General features: G+C 35.5%; 1 protein-coding gene across 2 annotated transcripts; it reads right to left on the reverse strand.

Annotated features, from left to right (window-relative positions):
• Nucleotides 1-227: 227 nt before the first annotated feature.
• LOC110101575 (origin of replication complex subunit 2) lies at nucleotides 228-23,828 on the reverse strand. Of its 2 annotated transcripts, XR_002303710.2 has the most exons (7): nucleotides 23,499-23,828; nucleotides 23,200-23,306; nucleotides 18,327-18,459; nucleotides 14,358-14,652; nucleotides 13,242-13,469; nucleotides 12,913-13,162; nucleotides 228-1,122 (listed from the first exon to the last, which is right to left on the reverse strand). XR_002303710.2 is itself a non-coding variant. In XM_020829534.2 (6 exons), the coding sequence occupies exons 1-6, from the start codon at nucleotides 23,658-23,660 to the stop codon at nucleotides 12,966-12,968; spliced, it is 1,122 nt and encodes a 373-aa protein (XP_020685193.1). In that variant the 5' UTR covers nucleotides 23,661-23,828; the 3' UTR covers nucleotides 12,618-12,965. The 2 variants fall into 2 exon arrangements, 1 of the variants encoding a protein (XP_020685193.1); XM_020829534.2 differs by lacking the exon at nucleotides 228-1,122 and having other exon boundaries at nucleotides 12,618-13,162.
• Between the last annotated feature and the right edge of the window lie 1,345 nt (nucleotides 23,829-25,173).

A 25,173-nucleotide genomic window follows, 5' to 3' on the forward strand; every position in this document is an offset into this window, starting at 1 on the left:
GGAAAGCTTGTGCTTGAACTCATTCTACCCTCAAGTTCCTATGTGATGTTTTTAGCATGTAATCAAATATGTGAAAAAAAAAGCCTGGCATCAGATTGTGGCAATTATAAGGTCCTGCAACTGTAATCTACTAGAAATTCTTGCTTCTACAAAAAAATCTTAAGCTTTTGTGCCATACCAAGAAAAATGGAATATTTAATTAAGAAATGATTGCAGCATCCAATGGAAAAAAAAATGCAATCTATGTAATACAATGTTCACCATAAGAATTGTCATTCCAATATCATTCATTCAGCTACAAAGCCGGCCCTTTGGAGCCCATAGCATAAGAATAATTAGTATCCCACCCAAGCACAGCAGCTTACAAACAAAATAATATGTTTATTTTGTTAACAAAGCTATGTTGTTGACTAAACGCTGTACTCTCACAATGAATAAAAAATTGCTTAATCCAGGCCAAAAAAAAAAGGATGTAGAAAACTGAATATTGATTTCATTCTGAGAGAACAATAAAGATTAAAACCTGGTTCTATTACCAAAAATTTCTGACTAAAAGATGAGCCGCTATTAGCTTGAGGTTGCATCAGCAGTTGAAACAGATTTGGCGACGTATATTTGTTTCATCTTGGTGGAAGAGATATTGTCAGAGCCAACACTGATTTTTTCCAGGGATGTATTTATCCGGCGCCATTCACTACTGCCGGAGCTCATCTTCGAGGCAGCGCCTTTCAGTTGATCAGCCTTTCTAATTGGACCAAGGTGTTGAGTAATCACATTCGGAAAACCGGTGGTATTGACCATACCAATTCTACTATCCTCACCATGGATAACAATAGAGTTTGCAGAGCTTTGTATGCCATTTAGGTTCTTTATGCTGTTGCAGGTTTTCTTGAAGGCTGGATAGTCCTTGCATTAGTAGAGCTGGAAGCTGTGGACTCCAACAAACCAAGCTCATCTGGCATATCAGCGGCTGCGGATTGAGGCACATCCGAACTTACATTTGAAACAGACATTCAAAGGAAGGCTTTGAAATTGTTCAGGTGCAGTTGAGAGTCGAATAGAGTGGGGAGATGGATGTGGAATAGGCAGCCAGTGGCCTGAAATTGATGTCTCTGTAGATGACTGAAAATAAGAACTTATGGAGTCAGAGTTATTCAAGAAAATCCACATGTAAGATATAACTTAGGGGCTGATGGAACTGTAGTTATATCTCATTATCATTTAGCAGTTGAGCTACATTAGTTTCTCACAGAAAACATCATGGCTGAGTTGGCAGCATGCAACCTCCCAAGACAATGGTAGGTTACAAAGGCAACAGAAGAACATTAACGGTGCGGTGGTGCAGCATAATACCAATATTGGCCAGACATTAGCTGTCTAAAATCTGTGCAATTAAGGCTTCGTTTGGGACGGCTTTTTTATTGTTTCTTGAAGCAGCATTTTAATACAAAAGTTTAAAGTTTTGTACTCGAAAGCTGCTTTAAGAAGCAATAAAAAAAGCTGTCCCAAACAAAGCCTAAGTGTACTGTGAATATCTATATTTTAGGAATATATTTGTAGATTCATTGGTAGGATCGGATTGCTAAAATCACACAAATCTTACTTGTATCATGCATTTTTCTCAATATTATAATGAGGAAATCCTAGGGGAGAGAGCAATAATGATTATAAACTTTATGCTGACCTTAAATGAAAATTTAGAACTTTTGAGGTTGGTGACTCAGTGATGGTGCGGATTCGTCCGGAACGGTTCCCGCAAGGAACGGTTAAGAAGTTACACGCTAAGAGTGCGGGACCATTCAAAATAATTAAAAAAATCAATGATAATGCTTATGTAGTGGATAGGCCTGCAGAATTCAATATCAATCTCCCTTTTAACATAGAAGATCTAGTAGCATATGAAGGCCCCGATTTTAACCCACCAAATCCACTTCAAAAGCAGTCTTGTGTGACCCCACCTAGTGAGAACTCAAACCTACCTCCACTTCCAAACATTCCAAACATACCTATAGCATAGAAGGTTGACACGATTCTGAGTGATGATATCATTTCCACAAGAGAAGGTGGATGAAGAAGGTATTTGATCAGGTGGAGAGGTAAGCCCGAGCCAGAAGATACTTGGTTGGATTGCAATGAGCTACAACAGATTAACCCTGACGCATTGGAGATTTATGAGAGCACCTGGGATGCTTACTCGACGTAGTCGAGCTTCTTCCCACCCCGGGAGAATGATGGGGACATCAGATCTGGAAAGTATATCAGAGACGTGGCTGACGATCTACGTCCAAGATCGTGCCGATCTATTTTTGATTCATCATATGTATTTATTTTATTTGTTTGCATTATGCATTTGTTTTATTATCATTTCCCGTTTTACCCTTACTTAAGGGTCTTCTCATATGTAAATCATAGGGGTAATGTTGTCTTTTAATTCCCTTTCATTGTATGAGGCTATTTATAAGCCTCTTATGTTTCTTTTCAAATTAATGAATGATAATAAAAATTCCCGCAATCTTGTGTTTGTGTGAGAGCTTGAGAGTTTTGGAGAGAAATCTCTAGGAGAGAGAAACAGATCACCCACCAACCTTGGAAGCATCCGGGTTCATGACTCTTTTCTTCCCTATCTTTTCTTTTCTCCTTCTCATCCCTTCCTATCCATCGGCCCAGGGATTTCCAACCCCTTAACCGCCAGCCACTTCAGTCCACACTCTTCATTCTACCCGTCGGCCACCCTAATCCCCCTCCTCCCCTTTCGGCCGTCCCCACCACCTCTACACCCAACCAACCACCCCTCTCCCAACACCAAATCGGCGGCCCACATCCAAATCCTAGGAGCAGGAGCATGAGTTGGAATAGGCTCAATCTTCTTCTCCTTGGGTGACAATTTTTCTGTCCCCAGTAGTAAAAGGAGTTGCTACCAATTTCCTTTTCCTATCATTCCTTTGTCGAACTTGTCTAGCAATGCCTGTTTGACAGGATGAAGCAAATCCCTCATCCTCAGTTAGCCTAACAACATTCTCTTCTAATCCATCAGCTTCCTGGGCATCCAATTTGTTTGCCTGTGAACATTCCACTTCATGTGATGCAGCAGATGGGGCTGATGGTGTAATAACCTGGTCCTGCCATTCCAATACTCTTTCCTTTGTAATATCCATAGGTATTGGGGCAACAGATGGGGTGACTTGTTTTGTCAGATATAGTTCTTGAAGTAGATTTTCCCGAACTTTTACTCCGATAAGATTTAAAAGAAACAGGAAAGTGATCATCCAAGAACTTCTCTATAACAACATATTTCAATTTACTATCATCTTTAAGGCCAAACACTGCTTGTTCCAAGGCCGCAACACGTCTTTCTAGTAAACTATTCGACACTTCGACCGAGGATAGCTTCTTGACCAGTAAATTGTTCTGGGTAAAAAGTTTGTATATGGCTTGATTGAGGATCTTCAAGTTTGATTCTTCTGTAACAGGAGGACTTGGATCATGACCACTGGTTGATTCTTTCTGTGAGCGGGTCCTACTGCTTGGTGGTTGGCTTGAAATTTCAGTTGGGCTTTGCATCCTTATTGGACTGGCTGGACTAGGTGGAGATGGAGTGGGGGGCCTAGAAGAGATGTTTGGGGTTGTCTGTGGGGTTAGTGCAATTTGGAGATGTTCTTCTGTTGGATAATTCGAAGAACTATCAAATAAAGTCTTTTCATCGTTTGTAATTCCTTGTAAATGTCTGAAAATCTGAACAAAATTTTTATATAGTCATATGAAATATATAATTTAATCATACATTTAAATAAAATCACCTAGTTGTGCTACCTCAGCATCCTCAAGTTCTGCAAACATATTGTTAACATCTTTCTCACTATACATTAAATTTCCGTCCCACCTAGTAAAACGGGGTCAAGATAGGTCATCCTCTACGGCGTGGATCATTGTATGCTCAAGAAACATATATGCAAAATATAAGACCATATAAATCTGTTTAATCATGTTAAAATTAACCTTTACCATTAGTTAAACTGAATAAAAAATACAAATATGTACTCACAATTACAATCATGACAAATCCATTAACGTATCCCAGTGAATAACTTTTGGATTGTTTATTTGCAATTGCATTGAATTCATTCACCAGGAATTCCCTAATGGATTCTGGCCAGTTGTATGTACCAAAAGTTATCAACATTCTCTGCAACGTCCAGGATTGCAGTAGGTATACGGAAGTTGGCCATGGGAAAGAACAGGTTGGATAATAAGTAAATTATTAATTCTTTCACTAATTCTTCTATTGGAGTTGACACATCCATTTTCTTAATGTCATGCCGGATGTCATTTATTGTTTTTCCACTTATTCTAGCACTGCATACCTCAAATTTAATACATCTATTGGGCAAGCCTATGATCAGGGAAACCTCATCAGATGTAAAATGTAACTTTTGTCCATTAATAAAAAAACACTGTCCTTTAATTCCACTTCGATAACAGGATATACACAAGTGGAATATTTTGAGGGATTTGGAGGCAGAATCAGGAGCTGATTTAATTGTAACAAACTGATCTCCGAATTTACTAACTAATTGATTACAAATTTCTCTAAAAGTCGAAGTTCAGCATCTAAAATGAATCTTTGGAAAAAATAAAAAATAACAAATATTTAAAGTTTCTAACGAGTATTAACAACATTAGGTACCGAGCAGTACCGAGTAATAATACAGAGCATTCATACCGATTAATACCGAAACTTGAAAAAAATTTCATACAATATCAATTACATAATATATTATATAATAACGATAAACATTATTTGGAGGATATATATAAGCATATACCGAGTATTAACTTTGAGTACTGAGCAGTACCGAGCAATATTATAGAGCTTTCAATCCGACTCATATTCAACCTTTTCAAAAAAAATCACTCAGAAGTAAATATATATTATAATATATAACAAGGATAAACATTAATTAGAAGAAATATCTAAGCTTATACCGATTATAAACTTTGAGTACCGAGCAGTACTGAGCTATATTATAGAGCTTTGAATCCGATTCATATTGAACCTTCTCAAAAAAATTCACTCAGTTACTAAATATATAATATATTATATAACAACGGTAAACATTATTTGGAAGATATATCTAAGTTTATACCAAGAATAATTTTTAATACCGAGCAGTACCGAGCAATATTACAGAGCTTTCAATTCGATTCATATCCAACCTTTTCAAAAAATTTCACTCAATACTAAATATATAATATATTATATAACAACAATAAACAATATTTGAAAGATATATCTAAGCTTATACCGAGTAATAATTTTCAATACCGAACAGTACCGAGCAATATTACAGAGTTTTCTATCCGATTTATATCCAACATTTTCAAAATATTTCACTCAGTACAAAATATATAATTCATTATATAACAAAGATAAACATTATTTGGAAGATTTATCTAAGCTTATACCGAGTAATAACTTTCAATACTGAGCAATACCAAGCATGTAAACCGAATAATGACTACTGTAGAAAACATATTTTTTTTAAATGCAAAACAATTTATGTATATTTTTCCAACAATATAGACTATTTTAAAAATCTCTTCATGTTCAAACCGAGCTATACCGATAAATAAAAATCAATACCAATCGGTAACAAGAAATACCAATCTGTATCGAGTAGTACCGAGTTGTACCGACTACGAAGCTCTGATTGATTAGAAATGTTTTCACACGAGACATTCAAAGTTTTACAGCAGCCATTACAGTTTGTAAGTAAACCCTAACCCTAAACATTTTATTTCTAATTTTTTTACCATGAATAGTATATGAGAAAAATATTTGTTTCAGAAAAAAATTCTAACCTGAGCATTGTTTCTCTGAAGTTAATCTACCAAAAACTTGCTTCAGAATGACGGAAGATGCTTGTGAATGCGAAGAAAATGAACAGTTGCAGAAAAAACGCTTCGTCTTTGAATATTGTAAAGTGAAGTGAATAGTTGCTATTCTTTATTTGAAAAATTATCATTATTTTCGGGTCGGGTCGTCGGGCCGTCATCATTCAAAATAAGCACGTGCTATAACCACACTCTTAGCTGGGATGGGTCCGCGGTAATGGGGCTGCTACGTGGCGACAGATAACTGGTGTCCGGATGTAGAGCTACATCAGGACACCGGACCCAATAAAAATTTCCTAACCAGTGGGTGAGGAGGGAAGAGAATCCCAACTCAAAGGAAGATCGAAGGACCAGAGTTTTTAACTTGCGTGCTCCAATAAAAAAACAAAACAGTTAAGATCTGGACCGTTCAATTATTGCATTATAACCTTCGGATGAGGCGAACTAAAGCCGCTTGGTTCGCTGATCTCGCTTACCTAATTTATCATGCTATGCATATCTACTGGTGTCAAAATCAAAATTGTTTTTTTAGTCGAGTTTTCTGGAATCAAACTCAAAATTAACTCATTTATAATCCAAATCAAATATGATCAGATTAGATAAACAGAAAAAAAAAATTATACCTAGACCCGAACCACCCCTAACTCTGGTAGACCCAACCTGATCCACTAACCTAGTTGAGCACAACTACAAGGACGAGTAAGAAACTACGTGTGGGCGAGCGAAAGGGCAATCATGACTGTGCGAGCGAGCAAGGGGCTTGCGGTGCGGGCCAGCGGGTAAGGGAGTGTGCAGCAGTGCAGTGGGGGCATAATTTCATTAACTTCATTAAGATTTTTAATATGCTATAGAAATGTAACGTACTTGAAGAGAGTCTATTTAGATGGTTTGATTAAAAGTGGATATTTTTTATAAAATGATCAAAATATCCCTATAAAATTTTATAAATAAATCCAAATTCTATGCATATATGGAGATATTTAATGAATAGAATCCTATTCGAAATTTTTCGAATTAAACGGGTTGGCGGGTTGACCCGGCAACCCACCGGATCAACCCGAACCCGACCCGTTTTTTAAACGGGTCGATTTCTGGAACCCGAACCCGACCCGTTTTGAAATCGGGTCGGGTTCAACCCGGATTTTCCGTGTCGGGTTTTCGTGTCATGTCAAATATTGACACCCCTAGTTAAATCTAATGCATCTACTCTCCTAACCAGGTCATCAGAAGGCTGATGTTTTATATAATCAAACAATCTAAGGCGACTCTCTAATCTTACCAGCCACAGGAGCTACTCCAACCTTTTTACGAATATGCTCATTTGTATCATGTCTCTAAGAGTAAAGCCGCTCATCCACCTGAGCATCCTCGTCTATGCAACATTTAACTTAATATTATGCTTCTCATTTAATGGTCAACAATATGCGTCGCAAAGCATTGCAAATCTAGCTCCATCTTATAGAATTTTCCCTTAAATTTGAGTGGTACTTTTCTATCACACAACAAGCCTGATGCATTCCTCCACTTCATCCATCCAACTTGGATTCTACTAATAATATCCCAATCTATTTCACCATCACTCTGAACAATAGACCCAATATATCTAAAATTTATAGTCTTATTAATGACTTGATCGCTCAAAATCAAAAACCCCCTATTAGATCTATTACTGCTAAAATTCCACTCAATGTATTCGATTTTAAATCTACTCAAACGAAAACCTTAAGACTCTAAGGTTGACCTCCATAATTCAAGTTTACATTCAACTCCCTCTTTAGTCTTATCAATAAGAAGAATGTCGCCAGTAAAAAACATAAACCAGGAAATATCCTCTTGCAAATCTCTACTAAGAACATCCATGACTAAAGTAAAAAAGATATGGGCTTAAGGCTAATCCTTGGTGTAATCCAATTGAAATTGAAAAATACTTGGTCAAACCACCTTGTGTTTGAACACAAGTAATAGCTCCAACATACATATCCCTATTAACTGGAATATAAGCATTATTAATCCCTTTCTTTTTTAGAACTCTCAATAGCACTTTTCTTTGAACTTTATCATATGCTTTCACTAAATCAATAAATATCATATGAAAATATTCTTTTTTCTCTATATACTTCTCCATCAAACGTCTCAATAAATGTATGACTTCCATAGTTGACCTACCCGGCATGAATCCAAATTAATTTTGAGAAACATTAGTATCACGTCGTAACCTATGCTCCATAACTCATTTCATAGTTTTAAAGTGTGACAAATCAACTTAATTACTCTATAATTTAAACAATTGTGCGCATCACCTTTATTCTTAAAGATAGAAATCAAAACACTCATTCTCCACACATCTGAAATCTTTTTATGGTCTTCAAAATAATATTAAAAATTTTAGTAAGCCAAGAAATTCCTTGATCTTCTAAACATTTTCACACCTCTATTGGAATATCATTAGGTCCAACAGTTTTCCTACACTTCATTTTTTTTTAAAGCCTCTCTAACTTAAGTTTTAGTAATACGCCGATAAAAACATAAATCTTTATTTTCATTTAGAGTGTTAAGGTCATTAAAGTCAATCATATTTTCACAATCTTGATTAAAAAGCTTAGCAAAATATCTCATCCACCTATGTTGAATATCTTCTTCTAGAGCCCTAATTTTCATTTGAAATCACAATCTTCTGCCTTCAAGATTTTGCACAACTAAACATTTCCTCCATCTTTCATGGCCGCCCAGTCTTCCTAATGACTACGACAATCACGACGACCATCTCGGTGTCAAACCATCCTTCATCATCGTTGACCAATATCAATTATTATTTTCACCCAACCCTTCAACTGTCACAAGCAACTATCATTTTAAGCTCTATGACACTCTACATCGATTGACACTAACAACATTCATCGCAAACTATCAACTAACGCCAACAACCATTACTGTCCATCTTTTAATGTTCATTGTCGACGAACACTAACATCAATCATCACCCATCAACCAACATCGATGTCCACCTCACTTGTTTTCCAAAATCAGTGTGTTGCCGCGATTGTTTGATGCTAGCATGTGTCATTATTGATCATCTACTCATTGTTAACACCACCACCTTATAGAATTCTGCACCACATTGTAGAAGCTAGAATCAATAACTCCACCTGCTTCAATTGCATAGAAGGACAAATATTTGCAATATGCAACTAGTATGTAGAACCATTTCAACGTATAAGACTAGGTTTGTTTGTCATGTAAATTCATCCGAGATTGCGGTACACTGTTGCCATACACATATGAGATTATTAAGACTTCGTACGGGACAACTTTCTTATTAATTTGTAAAGCTACTTTTCAGTACAAATAAAAAAATAGGAAAAAAAAAAACAACAGTCTAAAGTAGTCCCAAACAAAACCTAAATTCCATATTAAGCTATGGATGAGTAATACATTCTCACAACAACAGTTTCTCTACAACAGCTCCAGCAACTAGTTAGTGACATATATTTTATTATCAAATTTAAATCTGATATATTTGATGATTGTATATTGGTTAAAAGCCCGAGTGTCACTAACACACCCCAAGCAAACTGAAGAGCAGCACAAGAGTAAAGAGAAAAACATCCAACAACCCAAGGCAATCAGGAACCAACAACATAACAAAAAAGCAAGCAAAACGAAGATAATTTCTTTTTCGATTTCCTCCATCTTCATTTACCAACTTTTTTTTCCTTAGCAATTTGAATAACATTAAGTCATAAATTTCCTGAGAATCCACCCCATGCTCATCAACTTCCTCCCCAACCTCCTAGTTAGCTAATGAATCACAATCAGCTAACCAATTCCCTTGAGACGCTTCATTATCCATCGGATTGGAAGCTAATTGAGCTAACAATGGATCATTAGTTACAAGAGAAATGGGCACATCAATGAGAGGCACTTTGGCATTCATATCCATAGGATCAACACAATCTGAAACAACAGCAGTATTATGAACCAGAACAACCCCACCATTAGCAACAACCCCCAACTCAACCAGCACGACCACCCCCAATGTACCAACTACAAGACACTCCACAGGTTCCATGACGACATGAACATGGTTAACTTCAACACCATCACCAGAATCAACAATAGAGGAATCAACATCAACACCATCGTCAACATTAGAACAAGGAAACACGATGGGACTAGCTATAAGGTTAACCACACAAGCATTAACACCCTCTCTATTTTCACAAGCAATAGCCACCGTCAAAGTAGTATTCGACGGAGCACCTTCTTATCATGAGCGACAACATGTTCATTGTCAACAACACCATGACCATTATCTATCAACACAATAAAAGGAATCAAAGTAGGGGTAGCTATATTATTCACAGTTTCCAAAACACCAGTAGTATTCCCATCAGAGCTAACATGATTAAGAGCAGAAGAAACTGGTTTTGACATGCCTAATTGGGGATTTAAAATAAAGCATTCCTTTTTATCATGACCCAAAGCTTTACAGTGATAGCAGAAAGAAGCCAAACCTTCCATCACAATAGATTAAACATACCCCAAGCTATCCAGATTGATCCAACACAATCAGGATAACATTTAGTGATATCCAGCCCAACTAAAACCTGCGTAAACGAAGGGCAAGAGCCCACAATAGTTGCATTGCAATGTGCAGAGGCTAGGGGTACCAACGAGTTGAGTCGAGTTCGAGTCAAGGGGGGAGGGGGGTGTTCGAGTCAAGCTCAAGTGTCAAATACCGAGCTCGAGCTTGACTTGTTCCAACGTAAATGAGTTTGAGCCCCTAGTCAAGCCTTTGGCGCGGTCCGATTCGCGACATTCCAAGTTCCAACAGGCGGTCCTCAAAATTTTTTTTCTTGGTATTTTACGACTGCAGTGAGAGGAAGTGAGTGAGTGTGTGTGTGTGTGTGAGAGAGAGAGATAGGGTATTGATTATTGAGTGTTAGCCTTTATTATCTGTAGACTGTAGCATGTCACATAGAGAGCGAGAGAGCAGCATTGAGTGTTAGCCTTTATTATTCATCCAGCGACTATTAGAGATTTGAGAATCACGCAAGAATTTTTGAAATACGCGTGGGGCGGGCGGGCAGGAATTTCAAATACACGCCAAAATTTTTTAAATACGCTAGAATTTTTTAAAAATATTTAAATTTTAATAATTTCGAACTGGCTCGCGAGCTCGAACTCGTGGCTCGATAAGCTCAGCTCACGAGCTCATAAACGAATCGAGCTCGAGCTGGCTCGCGAGCCGGTTCGGCTCACTTACACTCCTAGCAGAGGTCGACCAAATAACGAACCCAAACCATTTAAAATGCGAGGAGAAAAGAGATGAGGACTCAAATTAGGGAAAGAGACCCAAAGAGGTATAATGGGAGATTCAACCGTTAAATCCAAGTAAGGATATCTCTTAACCAACTTCATGAAGCAATTATTGACAAAATAAGAATGATGTGTAAAAACTCTATAGTAATCCAAATCATTCACAAGCTTAATCGGAACATGTTTTGCATTCAAGAGAGTCACAGAAAATTCACCAACAAGCTTAAGATTAAAGAAAAACTTCCTAATTAATTCCAATGCCGGTCTCTTATTGGGAAATTTTCCAACCAACAAAATTTCAAAAGGAGCTACGAGAGCCAAAATTTCCTCCTCATAAATCCACATTAATGGGCTAATGGCATACGCTGGTAGGTCTAAGTTTTAATAGGCGAGAAGGCCATCGGAGAGACACCGGCCAAGGCATCAATAAATGACCTAGAATTATTTTTACCACAAAGAAAATCAGGATAGCTTAAACGAACCCAAGTAACCATCCGACAAAACTGGAGGAAAATCAAGCAAGAAAAGAGCTCAGCCACGAGAGAATAGGAAAAACAAAAGGAAAAGAGGAAGAAACTTTCCTAACACGAGCTCCGACAAGGAAGAAGGGCGGCTAGGGAAAATCCCTAGTAGAGAGGGCGAGGAGACGTGAGGGAATATGGTCAATTATTTGATTGTTATTGTAAGGATTATAAAAGTTGAATATTTACAAGTTGATAGTTGAAGTTCAATAATGAGGTTAGATGTTAATTTTCAGAATACAATATTTGGATAGCGGAAGTCAAGCGATGGTAGCAGTAATTATTGATGATAATCGTTAATTGTGACCGCAAGAAAATGAGATAAAGTTCTTTAGCCTTCTCAATAGAAAATGATATCATATTTTTAACCCTTTTTTAGAGAACTTTTTAAATAAATTTAACTAGATATCAAAACACATTTATCAAACATTTGAGCACCTTATAATGTCAAATCGAATGATCTTAGGCCCGTTGGATTCTTCTCATCTAGCCATTTGATTTGACTTTAATCACACAAAATATAGGATAGTTTGGTCTTTCAATGACTTTTATGAAATTTTCAATTATATTTAAATGTTTAATTTATGCTCATTTGAAATTGGATAAGAACATTTGAGATACCAATGAATTTATCTCATTAAGACATTCAGTTCAATCATTCCCAGACCTATTCAAAACCTTAGACAATAAAAAAATAATTGGTATTAGGTCAATGCCGTACTAGGTGCAAATCGGGCAGCCAAGGCACTTAATGGGTCTTTGAATACCATGATAATTTCTTGGGACTTCATATTTTTAATGCTATTTAAATAATATCTTGAAACTTCATGTTTTTAATGCTTTTTGAATAATTTTAATACAAGTATAGCTTTTTATAATTCAATATAAATCAATTACATCAAATTTTACTGAGAATATTGAATGCTAAAGACAAAGATGAACTTGGTTCTTACAACTACAAAGCAACAGAATCCATGACTTAATGCTTAAGCTTTCTGAGCTTAGTTAAAGGAAAATCCTTATGCTTGTGCTCAACATTGTGCTTACTGTTGGTCAATATTGACACCAAAACGACATTAATATGATAAACAAAATATTGAACAAAAGAGCAAGGAATTTTCTTGATCAAAGCTCCTAAAAAAATCTCTCTAAATGATAAAAGGTTAAGACCAGGCAGCACCTAATAGCAGCTCCAGAATTTATTGATGAGAAGCCATTTCAAGGAGTATGGATTTAACCCAAATCTGATAACAACTTCTGAAGTGCTTCAGAGGAAAGTGGAATATAGAGGCAATCCTGACCATCAGAGTGTTTCCTGGCCTTCAGCAATCCATGATCTCTAAACTCTGTAAGATGTGAATTGAGTGTAACCTGGCTGCTAACCAGAAAACGTTCGCGACACTTGGTATAAAGAGTGTTACCAGGCATTCCTGAGGAGAGGCAGAATTTGCATAAATCAAGTAATGATAGAACTCTGCATGATCGGAACAATGGATAAAAAGCACTTACCTTCTGCTTTCTCATTAGCCAGCTGATACTCTGCAAGAACTTTAAAGACGCTCTGAGCATTTGGGTTCAAACTTTGCAAGACTATTGTGGCTGTTCGTGCGCATTGGGCTGCGGTGCCAGAAGCAAGTATTAGAGGAAAGAATACACCTTCAGCCTTATAAGGAGCAAAGGTTGGAACATGGTACCAGCACCAGTTGAACTGTGTGTGAACCATCTTCTTGTCCCATACTGTCATGAAACCGCAAATTATTATGGCAAAATGAATAAGTTAAAGAAGCCGGTGGTTTAGGGATGTCAATATTTGACACGACCCAAAAACCCGACTCGAATTCGACCCGAAAATTTCGAGTTAGGGTCATACCGAACCCGAAATGGGTCAGGTTCGGGTTCAACAATTCGACCTGTTTCAAAAATCAGGTCGGGTTCAGGTTGACCCTTTGACCCAAAATTGACCCATTTTGACCCGAAAAATGGAGATTGACCCATTTTTGGACCAAAAAACTAGCAGTTTTTTGTTAGCATCGGGTCATTCAGGCCATGTCGGGTTAACCCGGATCCAAAGCAAGCACAAGTTTACAATCAAATCGCATGTGCAAGCACAAGTTTGAAAAACTATGTCGTGTGTTTTTCATGAATAGAATTCCTTCCATTCCTCAAAATATCAAGTGTTCCCTACAACAACCTAAACATGATTCATTTCAAAAGAAATTAATTAATAACTGAAAGTTTAGTATAGACAGTGTAAATTACTAAATTATACTACAGCAAAGTAGCATCGACAGAACTGCCTTCTAACAATCACAACCCCAATGGAGTTTCCTTGAAAAAGTTTTAATTGGTCAAAAGCAAAAGAACATTGAAAATATATTATGAAGGGATCACATTGCTTTCAGATTAAAATTGCATAATTTTTTGTAGATGTTCTAAGTACCAAATCATGAACCTGCAGGTACTAATGACTTATTGTATTCCTTGATAATAAAGCAATCATTAATACGCTATTATAAATAATGCTACGGTATTAATTAGACTATTCATAATCCCTAGGAGTTGGTTTTAGATGTCATAAACTAAACGGGTTAACTTTACTAAAACTATGTAAAAAAGACAACTTACACAAAGGTGCATTGACATGGTCAATAGAAGCAATGACACGAACATTAGAACAGCATGCCATGCGCGCAAGGTATTGTTGTGATTCTGAATCCCTCAAAGCAGGTCCATCTATATTGTGAATAACAAGGCATACAAATGAATCTTTCACATCCTCAACTTCTTCATTAAGATATGTTAACAGATCATCTATGGAAAGCGTATTAAATTGTTGTTGGGTTCTTTGCTTGTTTCCTGTTGAAACCTTTCGCCTGCATTGTTGCTTATCCTGGAGTAGTTCAGCAATAGTGACCACAACCTGCAAGGGGGAATTCATTTAGGATAAGTAAAAAATAATGACGCATATAAATGAAAACTAAAGAAAATTTCAGCTGCTGCAGGTAGAGGAACTTCTATGAATCATTGTAAGTGAATTAATACATTTAAGGAACAGACTCAGCAAAACTAAATACTCTTTCAAATTAGTAATTGAACAGATTCAAAAACTTCTTTAAAACTCCAGGAATAAACTAAGCCTTTTTTACATCACAAATATTTTATTTCTTTTTTTACAAGTAACTTGCTAAAATTTGTTATCAAGGATAACTCATATGCTATTTAATTAATTTTTTTAATATAACCTGTTTAACTACTTGTTAATACTAATATATTATATATCAACTCATTATAATTCTTAATTATTCAAGTAAATAATTATGATTATTTTTTTAGTTTTTTTCAAATTAATTAATCCGCTATATTAATTTTGTAATCTTTTATTTTTTGAGAAGCGTGAGTTATGACTTAAGAATTCAATGCTTACAAATTTTGTTTATGAACATAAGGCTTGTTTGTTTGGAATGTTTATGTTTGTTTCAAGATTGTTTGCTCAATAATCTCTACTTATTTCTCTACTTTAATGAGCAAGTATGTTGATATTTAACTCTTGTATATGATTGCAAGAAAGTTTGCGTAAAGACCTAAATTTTCATTAAATTAGCAATTAAAAAAAATTATAAGTGGGGAAGATCGTAAAATCATATGATATGATGTATTGGTGTTAATAATAACTTATTAAGAATATCATTTGTTTTATTACAAAAATAAATTAACCAGTGATTAACAACAAACTAAGGTTAGGATGAGAACAAGAGTTATATTGATATGATGTATCCACTAAGTTATGTTAATAGCTCACCCTCATATTTGGTTAAAATTTTGAAGGAAATATTTTGAAAACTTAGGAAGAATTTTATGACATAGTGGCTCTTTCAATGTATTTAATGTTGCACTATAAAAAATATGAACAAGCATTTTTATATTAATCCATGCTAGTAGATGAAATTTAAAATTTATCCAATTGATTGTTCTCATCTAGAAACTTTGAGCCCTCAAGTTGGATCGTAATAATTCAATCATGAATTATTTATTATCTCATTAAAGGGTTGTTTGGTTGCCTGCAAAAAGGGTATAAAGTATTCCAAATATAAGGATTTTGAGAATATTATTGTTTAGTTTGAAGCAAAACAAATGCAGTGTAAAATTTTGATGCATTTGGAATTCACCCTCTAGTTCATTTTGTATATTTAAAATTCCTCATATTTGAGTTAGTTCCAAATCAACGGGAAATTCATTGCATTTCCACCGCCGACCGCTCATTTTCGGCCACCACTACCGCCGTCCACCACCCACTTCCACCCGGCCGCCTGCCGACAACTGTTGCCCGCCGCTGCCACAGTGCTGCCTGCCACCTACCTCTAGCCACACCGCCGCCAATGTCGGCCACCGACCACTACCCATTTTGTACTTTACATTGCATTTATTTGCTTTAAACCAAACAGTAATCTCATGTATTCATTTTACACTCATCCAAAAAACTCTAAAGTATTCTTTTTATAATGCATTCCTTTTTCAGGCAACCAAATGATCCCTAAATTGGTGTTTGTTTAGCTAGTGTAAAATTGTTAGATACTTTCAATTTTATTAAACTATTTGCATATTCAAACCTATAAAATTATTTGTTAATATGACAACCACATGGTAGTTGGTTTAATATTTGCTTTTTCAGAAGCTTGTTCATTGGCTCATTCCATTACTTACTGAATTCATTTAGGCTGGCTCAACCATAAGCAAGCAAGTCAAATACAAACAAAACATACAAAAGCTCAACTAAAGCTCAAGTCAGGTTAGAACTTGTAATAAGACCTAGCCAAATCTAATTCTTGGCGTGCTCGACTTGGATCAACTCAATTACAACACTACTTCTATGATTCGACTCTTAAGCCCAAACATTTCAATTGTAACGAAGAAATTTTCCCCTCTAAAACTTGCTTGAACTTCTTTTCCAATGTGTAATGAGGGAACGGGGGTTCAGCAAAGAAATGTACGACTAAGCAATAATGAAACATTAAAACTAATTATGAAGTGACCAAAGATATTCTAATAACATATTTGCTGCATCAAGGATAAACAATGAGTGTGGTAATTTTTATATTAGTTATGATGATGGTAACAATAAAATTCAAACTGAGGAACCATGATATGTGTGCAAATGATGGTTTAGATTGACCAACCTTCTTCAAAAATATGTGATAAGCAAGAAAATTTGAGAAAATCTTTTAATAAAGATGAGAACTTTTTGCAGCTTAAGTAGATGTAAGATTAATAATTATTAGTTAACCATCATCATCATCATCATCATCATTTGCCTCATCCACAGTATTTGGGGTTAATTATTTATTTTTGGTAAATCAAGTGATGCTATGATATTACTATATAAAAGATCAAGGATAAAGATTTAGAGAAAATTGGTGTGACTAAGGCTTCGTTTGGGACGGCTTTCTTTTTGCTTTCTAAAATAGTTTTCTAATACAAAATTTTTTTTAATTTGAAATTTTTAACTAAAAATCAGTTTTAAAAAGCAGTACGAAAGCTGTTCCATACCAAATCTAAAATGGAGGGGCTACTCAAGAGCATTTGTAATAAGAGAATATAATAGAGATTAAAAGAAAAATTCTATAAAGCAATAATTAAACAGGGTATGAAATCAAGTGTTGGACAATGAAAGAATCATTTATAACCAAGTTGAATATGGCAAAGATGAGTCTATTAAGATCAATGTGGCATAAAATGATAAATTGCCATATAAGAGATATTAAGAAAGCGACAATTATTACAGATAATAAAGTGAAAAATGATAAATGTTTTGGATATAAAATGGAGGCTAGAAGTCTCATCAATAAGGCAATGACATAAACTAAATGAGAAGGAATTAAAAAGAAAAATGGATAAACCAAAAATAACATATTTTAACAGCTCTACAAAGGGAGGAGTAAATTAGATTAACACCTCATGTAGAACTCAATATAAAAGAATGGAGAAGAAAATAATATAAAACAAACTAAACATATTAAAGGTAAGCCTAATAATGATGGTGAATCGGCAGTAGCAACTAATCTAGTATTCCGTAACTAGTATGCTAGATCACGAGTACAACTGATAGAAACATATTCTTTACAAGAACATCTAGTCCTTTTGAATTCAAATAACAGCGTACGAATGAGCAAGAACCATGATACATATGATTGCTACTAACAAAAGTATGAAACAGGATCTATTTATAAATTACTCGTATCTAAAATGCAAGCAAATATTACTGCTGAAATTTGTTTCCTAAAGCAGATCCAAAAGAAATTGCAACCCATATGCATGGATTGCTTTCTAGCAAAATGGAACATTGTTTTTCCTAATTTGCAAACCAATAAAAAATCTTCCTAGTTTGTTATGATCACGGTGTTGGAGTTCAACATGCTGGGAGAGTTGAGGTATACAAAACTAACGAAGCACTAATACAAACATAAACAACGCTCATGAGCATCAGAAGGGTAAGCAAGACAGACGGCCTGAGGCTAAAGTTATTAAATAAATTATATTGGAAGTTATCAATAAAAGATAATGGAATCTGATATTATTTCCATTTAATGGGAAGAATACCGGTTTTATGTTAATTGAGGGTAGATAACCGTTAATGACAATGACATCATAATCAGTCAATGCTGTAGAAGCAAAATCTTCAAGTAAAACTTTCTTCGAACCAAATCCATACATCAGGAGACCAAACCCACACCTGAAACAAGTAAAAGTAAAACAAGGAATACTTAGTTAATTAGCATTTTGAATAATGATAACTAAAATACACCACAGGATTAACCATAAATAGCTTGGTATCACAAGCTTAAACACATCTTGACTAATGTTCATCCTACAAAGCGCTTCAATTGTGAGATTATTTGATGACTAACTAGAGCTTAGGACTAAAATTTAGCTTGAAGATCGCTAAATGAATATTTTTTTTGCTCGTATAGAGCTCAAATCAAAGCAAATGATCCAAAATTAAGTAGTTATTTGATTTGTTGAAAAAAGAATGCAAAGTAAAAGGAATGCAATGTAAAAGAAATATAGTGTAATATGAAATATTTGAAGTTGCATGCATGAGTGTAAAAGAATGACAGGAAAATATTTTTTTTATTTGACTTAAAGTAAAATAAATGAACGCAAATTAAAATAATAGTGGCCAACGGTGATTGGTAGCCAGCGATGACGTCAGTAACGAAGTCAAGCAGCAACGTGATGGACAGCCGATATGATTGGAAGGGAATTAGGAAGTTTCCTAATCAAGGAGTTGTTTAAGAAGGTTCTTAAGCAAAGGAGATTTTGTTTAGGAATGTTTAAATTACAATAGTGAGGGAATTATTTATGGCAAGAGATATAATTTGAATTCAAAATCTAAGAGGGAATTATTTAGGGAAACAACAACAACAACAACATCGAGCCTTTGTCCCACTGTGGGATCGGCTACATGAAGCCTTTTTTGACATTGTGTCCGGTTAAAAGTCAAATTCTCATTTAAATCTAATAAAGAAAGATCATTTCTAATATTTTCTAACCAAGTCCTTTTAGGTCTACCTATACCTTTCTTAAAATAAGTCAAATCTAATACCTCAACTTTCCTAACTGGGTCATTAGAAGGCCTCTGTTTAATGTGACCAAAACATCTAAGGCGACTCTCTCTAATCTTATCTTCCACTGGAGCTACTCCAACCTTTTCACGTATATGCTCATTTTGTATCCTATCTCTAAGGGTCAAGCCACTCATCCACCTAAGCATCCTCATCTCTGCAACACTTAGTATTATGCATCTCTTTTAATGGACAACATTCGGCACCATAAAGCATTGCAGATCTCACCACCATCTTATATAATTTTCTCTTAAGTTTGAGCGGGACTTTTTTATCGCACAATAAGCCCAATGCATTCCTCCAATTCAACCATCCAACTTGAATTCTTCTGATAATATCCCCATCAATTTCACCATCACTCTGAATAATAGATCCAAGATATCTAAAATGTGTACTCTTATTAATAACTTGATCGTCCAAAGTCACAAACCCCTCACTAAGTCTATTGCTACTAAAAATTACACTTCATATATTCAGTTTTAGATCTACTCGAGCGAAAACCTTTAGACTCTAAAGTTGACCTCCATAATTCAAGTTTTCCTTCAACTCCCTCTCTAGTCTTATCAACAAGAAGAATATCATCAGCAAAAAGCATACACCAAGGTACATCCTCTTGCAAATATCTAGTGAGAATATCCAATGACTAAAGCAAAAAGATATGGACTTAAGGCTGATCCATGATGTAATCCAACTGAAATAGGAAAATACTTGGTCAAACCACCATGTGTTTGAACACAAGTAATAGCTCCTGCATACATATCTTTAATGATTTGAATATAACCATTATTAACTCCTTTCTTTTCAAGAACTCTCCATAGCACTTCTCTTTAAACTTTATCATATGCTTTCTCTAAATCAATAAATATCATATGTAAATCCTCCTTATTCTCTCTATATTTCTCCAGCAAACCTCTCAAGAAAAAGGAGGGGGAATTAAGAGGAGATTGTTTAAGAAAATTTCAATTACAATTGGGAACAAATTAGTTAGAGAAATGAATCTAATTTGAATCAAAATTTGGGAGGGAATTATTTAGGGAGAGAGGGCTGATTTGGGAGAAAATTATGAGAGCCTATTTAAGGTTAACAATAGGGTGATTTAAGGATTATGTTTTGGAGTTTGCTGAATTTAGTTTATTCTTAGGTTATTAGGGCTCTAGCCGACAGCTAGGAATTTGAGAGAGTCGGATCTTGCTCTCCAATTCAAGATCTAATTGTATCTTGCATTTCTCTTTATAGTTCTTTCAACAAAAAATTATTTCAGGGCATTCTTCTTCCCAATTTTTTGTGTTTCATCCATAGATTTTTGTGAAAAGTGCATCCACTTCATATCAATTGGTATCAGAGCACTATTTGAGACATAAGGCGGCAAGGAAAGTTGATGCCTTGGATGAACGTCTAAAAGGAAATGTTGGCCAACTCAAATTTGCATTTGAGGACAACGGTGGTTGGTAGCCAGCGATGACGTCAAGTACGAAGTCGAGTAGCAACATGATAGACCTGCCGATATGATTGGGGGGGAATTAGGAAATTTCCTGATCAAGAGGGAGTTGTTTAAGAAGGATCTTAATCAAATGAGAATTATTTAGGAATGTTTAAATTACAATTGTGAGGGAATAATTTAGGGCAAGAGATATAATTTGAATTCAAAATCTGAGAGGAAATTATTTAGGGAAAAGGAGGAATGAAGATGAGATTGTTTAGGAAAGTGTCAATTACAATTGGGAAGGAATTAATTATATAAATAAATCTAATTTGAATTCAAATCTAAGAGAAAATTATTTAAGGAAACGGGGCTGATTTGGGAGAGAATTATGAGAGCATGTTTAAGGCTAATAATAGGATGATTTCAGGATTATGTTTGGAAGTTTGCTGAATTTAATTCATTCTTCGAATATTTGGGCTCTAGCCGACGGCTAGGGATTTGGGAGAGCTGAATCTTCCTCTCCAATTGAAGATCCAATTGTATCTTGCATTTCTCTTTATAGTTTTTTCAATAAAAATTATTTTGGGCGTTCTTCTTCCCAATTCTTCATGCTTCATCCGCTTATTTTTGTGAAAAATGCATCCATTTCATATTACAAAGATGGCCAACGGTTGGCCACAACTAGTGGCAACAACAGTGGTGGTGGTGGTAAGTGGTGGTGATTGGCTAGAGGTGGAGGATGAAAACAATGATGCCAAGTGGCATGTAGCATGCAACATGGGTCAATGGTGCTAAGCAGCAGGCAGCGGCAACGCAACTTGCTTACAGTGAAAAAAGAATTAAGTCAAAATTAGGCGAGTTTATAATACATCAAAAATGAACTAGGGAATGAAAAAGAAATTCGTCGGAATTTCACACTGCATTATTTTTTCATCAAACCAAACACCTAAATTTCATTTTTTAAGACTTGAGGAACCAAAATGGTCTTTTAATATAATTGGAGACCATTTTGGCTTAAGCTCAAGTGCTTAATCATTAAAAGTTTAAAATATTACAAAGTTACATGCTTTTTAGAATCAAGGTGACTAATCAGTAATCACCTTGAGAATCATCAACTATCATTGGTAAAAATAGCCTCGTCCCAATCACTATCATCATCACTATCTTTTCATCACCCTCGTCATCTTCATGTTCGTTTACAAGAGTTTTAAGCCTAAATGAAGGGCTTGCATGCTATATCCAGCCTAGGTACTCAAAGCCAAAAGCATGGCTTACATGCGTGTATCGTCAAAATTTGAAATGCTCTACTAAACACTAATTACAATAAAATTAAATTAATAAATAAAATTAGTATTAATTTTAAACCCTAAATCATATAAATTAAAATAATGCATGATATGGGTGCTATGCACTATGGCCTGTGCATGACCTAAATAGTGCACGCCATTTTGACCCCCATGCCTCAATATGAAAATACATTGGTAGTATGCCACGCCATGCTATGTTATGCGGTATAGCATGTGCTATTTTTCTCTGTTGACATATATGCGAACAAGAAAATTCTCTCTTATTCTCTTCTTCTTCTTTTGACTCCTTAAATTCTAACACTACAAATATCCCTCTACACTTCACAATAAACACAAAACTTCGCAAAAATTTTCAAATAGTTGAGCAAAGATAAAACCCGTTATTCATATATTCCCTCTTTATAATTATACTTTGGCCTGAAATTGACTTTGTCATGATCATAACTTAAAGAAGAATGTTTAAAGGGTGAGGGTGTTCTCAAAGGAATTAAGTGATAAATTTTTATTAAAATATTTGGGCTTAGTTATGCAATAAAGACATTTTTTATGACAAAAAAGATTTCTTACACAAAAAATGTAAGCAACAACAAAATATCAAGTTACATTTTCTTGATGATAAAATGATGAAAGCTTTGATATTTAAGGGATCAAGAAGCGAAACCTTTTTCACCCCATCCCTCGTTGGTCACTACAATAATAGATCACGATATATACTGCTCAGTAGTCACTGCCCCAATTCCTTTGAATCGAAGGAAAAGGGCTTTATTGAGTCTAGCACAACCTAGGGGCTATGCTAGCGAACCAGGCTGGGACTAGCCTCTAACCAAAGTACCTTGGATTGCTCCAAGGGGCACTAGGCCAAGGTTACCCCAATCCTATTCTTCCCTTCCCTTCAGTTTCCGCTCGCAAAAACCACGTCCTAATTGCACAATATCAAATTATCCTATAGAGAACTGTAACAAAAACTAAGAAATGGAACAAACAATTCCAGTAATTTTCACTCCAAAGTCCAAACGGTCAAGGTTGGCAGAGGTCAAAATAACTTCATACATCAAAGAATTCATCATAGCAAGCTTTAAAAACAAACGAAAGAGGTTTTCCATAACAAGAACGCAGACCTCAGCACAAACAGCCACTTGGAATACTGGTCCTTGTAACTCCTCAACAGAGCCTCAATCCCTGCCTCATTTTTTGGTCTTATTTCAGATACTGCTGCTCGCAAAACCTAACAAAGATCACGATGAAAAATCCATGAATCAACATATGAAATCTCAAATAAAAGAATTCCACAAGTCAAAAAGCTGCTAAGTATTAGAATTTTCGATCTTCCGCGCCCCAAGTGAATAAGAGCATCATATGGTGAATAATAACTGAAAAGAATAAAGTATGGTATATATATGGGCTAGGGTTCCAAAACCTGCTCGTCAACGAGATCAATTTCGGAGAGCTTGCGGCCTGATTTTTTACGGCTGGAGCTACCTAGTTCTCTTGCAAGGAAATAGTTCCTGGAAAACCCAAACTCTTCCTCCTCATCGCCTTCCTCATCCATCGCCAGCGACTCAAAGGCATTGAGGTCCATTAAGGGGCTGTTTGGTATGCGGATTTAGGCCGGATTTAAGGCCGGATTTGAACGAAATCCAGCCAAACGACCTAAAATGCCAAATCAAATCTCACGGTAAATGAATGCCGCGGTTGACGGAAAATTCCCTCTTTTCGTGGTAAATCCCGGATTTACGAAATCCTTTGGTTCGGCTATAAAATATTATAAATAATAATTATATAATTAATTAGTATTAATAAAGTTTTGTTATATTTTATTTAAATTTTTCTTGTCGTGCTTTAATTATCCTAATGATGTATGTCAACTCTTTTAACCGGCTTAAATCCTAAATTGAACAGTCAAACAGTCACACAGGATATAATTGGATTTATCATGAATGTTACCAAATAGTTTTCAGGATTTAACCCCCTAGGATTTCGTAAATCCGGATTTGGAGGATTTACGAAATCCTACTTAAATGAAATCATGGATTCTACCAAACAGCCCATTCTACTTCTTCTCCGATCGTGAGGGCATGAAGGAAAAGTTAAAGGGATTGTTTGGATGCAGGATTTAGACTGGATTTGGGGCGTATTTGAGGTTAACGAAACAGACAAAAATCTAAATTTCTAACACCGAATCATATATCCCGTCTCCTCTAATGATCTAGCGAGTATTTAGTACTGCTAATGACTTGTGTAATTAAGATTGAGCCCATACGTAACAAACGCATTAATGCTCCACAATTCTTAAAGGCACATTAGTTATGCACTTTTGCTAATGTGTGCTACAGTTCTGCAATTGAGCATTGGTTGGATCGGCCAGGCAAGGTTTTATGACCAGATAGCGACTTTAAGATTAGCAACAATTTCCCATAGACAGTTTCATCTGAAATTTATTACACCAGATCTAAGGCCCTGACTCATTTCCTTCCTTCAACGGCAGGTCTAGTAAAGCTTTTTTTTTTTTTTAATTTTGGGCTTATCCCTTATATTGAAAGAAAATAAAAAGAAGATTACAAGTAATATAAAAAATAGCCCCATAAAAAAGGAGCAAGCTCAGCTGAGCACAAAAACCTGCTAAAAAATAGGACGAACAACAAAAATCCTCAAAATAAAGAGTCAAATGCACACAAAAAAATGAGCTCCCACAGTCAGAAAAGCCTGGACTCAAGAGATAATACTAGCAAAACATGGAGAAATATAAACCCCACAGTTGCCCAAAGACCTTCCAACGTGAGCCTACGATAGAAGCAGCATCATTGTCCAAGGCTAAGGCATAAACACCAGCAGACAATTTCGTAAATGCACCAAACCAAAATTCATTCTTGAGACAATCCAGATTTAGGCACATCCAAAATTTGAAGCATCTAGAGGGGAACGAGGATCAAAATACACCTTAAGGAACAAGAAGCAGGAACCACATATATAGAATCAAGCCCATTTAGAACAAGTCCAAAATACTAGTGGATAACTTTCACTTGATAACTTTCTCAAAAATAGCTCTTTTGATGCTTATGGAAGTAGTGATGCAGCTATTCATAATATTCTTG

This window comes from Dendrobium catenatum, unplaced genomic scaffold, assembly GCF_001605985.2.
Source record: "Dendrobium catenatum unplaced genomic scaffold, ASM160598v2 fragScaff_scaffold_1209, whole genome shotgun sequence".
NCBI lineage: Eukaryota > Viridiplantae > Streptophyta > Magnoliopsida > Asparagales > Orchidaceae > Dendrobium > Dendrobium catenatum.

What these genes read in the sequence shown, in the direction of transcription:
- LOC110101575 (XM_020829534.2), bottom strand. Translation starts at nt 23,660, where the DNA reads ATGGACCTCAATGCCTTTGAGTCGCTGGCGATGGATGAGGAAGGCGAT. An exon ending in TTGATCTCGTTGACGAGCAG is followed by an intron (nt 23,307 to 23,498) that starts GTTTTGGAACCC and finishes GATCTTTGTTAG; the next exon opens with GTTTTGCGAGCAGCAGTATC. An exon ending in GGCTAATGAGAAAGCAGAAG is followed by an intron (nt 13,163 to 13,241) that starts GTAAGTGCTTTT and finishes GCCTCTCCTCAG; the next exon opens with GAATGCCTGGTAACACTCTT.